At 39.1% G+C, this 3494-nt stretch overlaps 1 protein-coding gene across 1 annotated transcript; it reads left to right on the forward strand.

The window, feature by feature from the left end:
* Window positions 1–2117: 2117 nt before the first annotated feature.
* On the forward strand, window positions 2118–2828 carry LOC149119274 (vomeronasal type-1 receptor 90-like). Its single transcript, XM_089325308.1, has one exon. It carries the CDS (start codon window positions 2118–2120, stop codon window positions 2826–2828), a length of 711 nt encoding a protein of 236 aa, XP_089181434.1.
* The last annotated feature ends 666 nt before the right edge of the window (window positions 2829–3494 follow it).

The raw sequence follows: 3494 nt of genomic DNA on the forward strand, positions 1-3494 counted from the left end.
GGAGCCCACAGTTCGGGACAGCAGCAGCAGACTCAACACACCAGCACTGGAACGCGAGGTGAGCCAAACCTCAATAGCCCGAGACACCAGCCGGAAAGCGGAGAGAGGAGACTAGAGGGAACGACCCCCGGGGGGAAAAGTTCACCAGGCTAACTAGAAGAGAGAGAGAGAGAGAAAAAAAAGTGACTGATATGGACATGGGTTTCTGTCTCTCCACTCACCTCTCAAAGGTGAACAAGACAAAGAGCAGGCGCCATCGTGGACATACGTCATAAGCAGAGCGACCTCAGGTCTGCACCGGCCCTGAGCCTAGCAGAAAAACCTGACTCTGGGTGGGGCGAATTAACAGGAGATTAGGAACTAGTAAATTTGTGGTGCTACTGAACTGAGACTGTGAAAAAAGAGATGGTGGGGGAGAGAACTCACGGAATTCACGTGAGCACTCTCCAGAGACGCTACAATTCCATAACTTTGGCAACCCAGTGGGAGACTGAAGGAGAATTTGAGCCCACTCTGAGGGCCGAACAGATTCCCTGTGTGGTCCTTGGGAAAGAGCTTCCAATCTCTGGCTCCTGCGGGTATATCATTTGCCTGCTAACTACCTCCAACTTCATTCAGCTGTGCGGAATTACTTCCCTTTTGGATAAAAAAAAGAAAGAGAGAGAGGAAGATCTACCACACCTAACCTGGGAGTGTCACCTTTGGCACACCAAACAGAGCTCTCAGGCCACACCCACCTCAAGCCTCTAAGGCTCCATCAAAAACAGACAGTCCACTTAATCTAGAGTCACAGTATAACAAGAAAAAACACCACAGTGAAGAAACCAAATATCTCCAATATGCCAAATAACAAACGCAAAAACCGAGGTAATAAAAACAAACAAGTCACTATGACACCCCCAAATGAAAAAGACACCCCAACTCAAGATTATGAAGATGATGAGATAGAAGAAATGCAAGAAGCAGATCTCAAAAAATTGATAAGAACCTTAAGAAGTTCTCAAAAACAAATTCTTGAACTACAGAAATCCTTAATGGACAAGATAGAACATCTCTCTCATGAAAATGAAATATTAAGGAGGAATCAAAATGAAATGAAACAACTAGTACAACAGGAAACTGTGATAGTGACGAGAAATCATAACAAAGTGAAGAATTCAATAGATCAAATGACAAACACATTAGAGAGCCTTACAAACAGAATGGGTGAAGCAGAAGAGAGAATATCGGATTTAGAAGACAGAGAACAGGAAAGGATACAGTCAGACCAAAGAAAAGAAGAGGAAATTAGAAATCTAAAACATATTGTCGGGAATCTTCAGGATACTATTAAAAAAACCAACATTCGGGTTCTAGGGGTTCCTGAAGGCATGGAGAGGGAGAAAGGATTAGAAGGCCTTTTTAGTGAGATATTAGCAGAAATTTTCCCAGGTTTGGAGAAGGACAGAGAAATCCTAGTACAGGAAGCTCACAGAACCCCTAATAAACACGACCAAAAGAGATCCTCACCACGACACGTTGTAATTAAACTCTCCACAGTGAAACATACAGAAAAGATCCTAAAATGTGCAAGAGAGAAACGTCAGATTACTCTCAGAGGATCTCCAATCAGACTCACAGCTGACTTCTCATCAGAAACTCTACAAGCTAGGAGGGAATGGCGAGATATAGCCCAGGTACTAAGAGAGAAAAACTGCCAGCCCAGAATATTATATCCTGCAAAGCTATCATTTGTGAATGAAGGTGAAATAAAGACTTTTCATAGCAAACAGAAATTGAAAGAATTTGTCGCCACTCGTCCAGCCCTGCAAAAGATGATTCAAGATGTGTTGCACACAGAAACACAGGAACACGGTCATCAATATGAAAGAAGGTAAAGGAAGGAAACCTCACAGGAAAAGATCACAGGGAATTCAAAGCATAATTTAGAACTTACCTTTGGCAAATGGCAGGGCAAAATTACCACTTATCAATAGTCACATTGAACGTTAATGGCCTGAACTGTCCAGTTAAAAGACACAGATTGGCTGATTGGGTTAAGGAGCAAATTCAACAACGACTTTACCAACTCTGCTATGTGCCTCTCATTAATTCATGCATGTCATGTGGTTGCAGATATGTTTGAGTCACTGAATTTTCTAAATGACTTAAAATGTAAGGTTTTGCTCTATATGATCAGGGTGATGAGGGGTCTCTCCATTAGTACTACGTCCCTCTTGAGCATCATCCAAGTCATCACCATCAGCCCCAGCACCTTCTACATGTCAAGATTTAAACATGGACTCACAAATTATATTACTCAGGCTTTCTTCTGTTTTTGGTCCCTCAACCTTTCTTTCAATAGTAACATTATCTACACTGTAGCTCATTCCAACATGACCAAACTACTCAATGTCAGTAAGTATTGCTCACTTTCCTCAATGAATTCTATCATCATGGAAATATTTTTCACACTTGCATTGTCCCAGAACATCTTTGTAGGAATCATGCTACTCTCCAGTGCATACATGGTGATTTTCTTATCTAATCATCAGAGGAGGTGTGAGTACCTTCACAGCATAAGTGTTATCCCAAGAACCTCCCCAGCAAAAAGGGCCACTCATACTGTCCTGCTCCTGGTGAGTTTCTTTGTGATCATGTACTGTGTGGATATCACAATGTCATCTTTCTCAACTGTATTGTGGAAATATGATCCAGTTGTCCTGGATGTCCAGAGACTTGTGGGAAATGTGTATGCCATGGCCAGTCCTTTGATATTTTTTAGCTCTGATAAAAGAATAATTGGTACTCTGAAAAATGTGATTGATATGACAATTTTAAGAAGTTGATGAAACAAATCTGAAAAGCTGAATTCTAACTCTGTTAAATATTCAAAAAATTAGTGAATTTAAATTTTAATTTAAATGTGTAGAATTTTACTTGTCTTTTTACTTGTAACCTTTTTTTTTTTTTAACTTTGACAATGCCTCCCTTAGTTCAATGGTCTCCATGTATTGAAATTACTTCTTAAACTTTCCAAACTTAATGTAGGATTTTTTTCCTTTAGACTTGGCACCTATGAAGCTGCTTTTGCTACCTAATCCTTAGATCTTACTTCAGAAGGTAATCTGCATATTACTGTTTGTTGAAAGCATTTTAACTAAGCATCCAATTCTAGTTTTACTGACAGTTTCTCAATGATCTGTTAATAGTTATTTCTGCTTTCACATATATAAACTATGGAGATTTTTCTCATGTCTTTGCAGATTATCATCCTTTTCTCATTTAAGTCTTTTCTTTGATGTTACCACTTTTCTGAATTCACCGATTTGTGTCTTCTTGTCAATTTTGGATACCTCAACACTAAGTAATTCTTAGACTAGCTTCTTTGATATCTTTTATATAATCCACACAATTAGATTATTTAATTTCTTTTCATTCTAACCTTTGTATATGTAGGTTTATATTTTTAACTTCTATTGATTTTCTCTTTTTATTGTACTTCTACTAACTAT

Source organism: Oryctolagus cuniculus, chromosome Y, assembly GCF_051225735.1.
Source record: "Oryctolagus cuniculus isolate XC-2025 breed Fujian yellow rabbit chromosome Y, ASM5122573v1, whole genome shotgun sequence".
Taxonomy (NCBI): domain Eukaryota; kingdom Metazoa; phylum Chordata; class Mammalia; order Lagomorpha; family Leporidae; genus Oryctolagus; species Oryctolagus cuniculus.

Coding starts and splice junctions, on each gene's coding strand:
- LOC149119274 (XM_089325308.1), top strand. CDS start 2,118: ATGTTTGAGTCACTGAATTTTCTAAATGACTTAAAATGTAAGGTTTTG.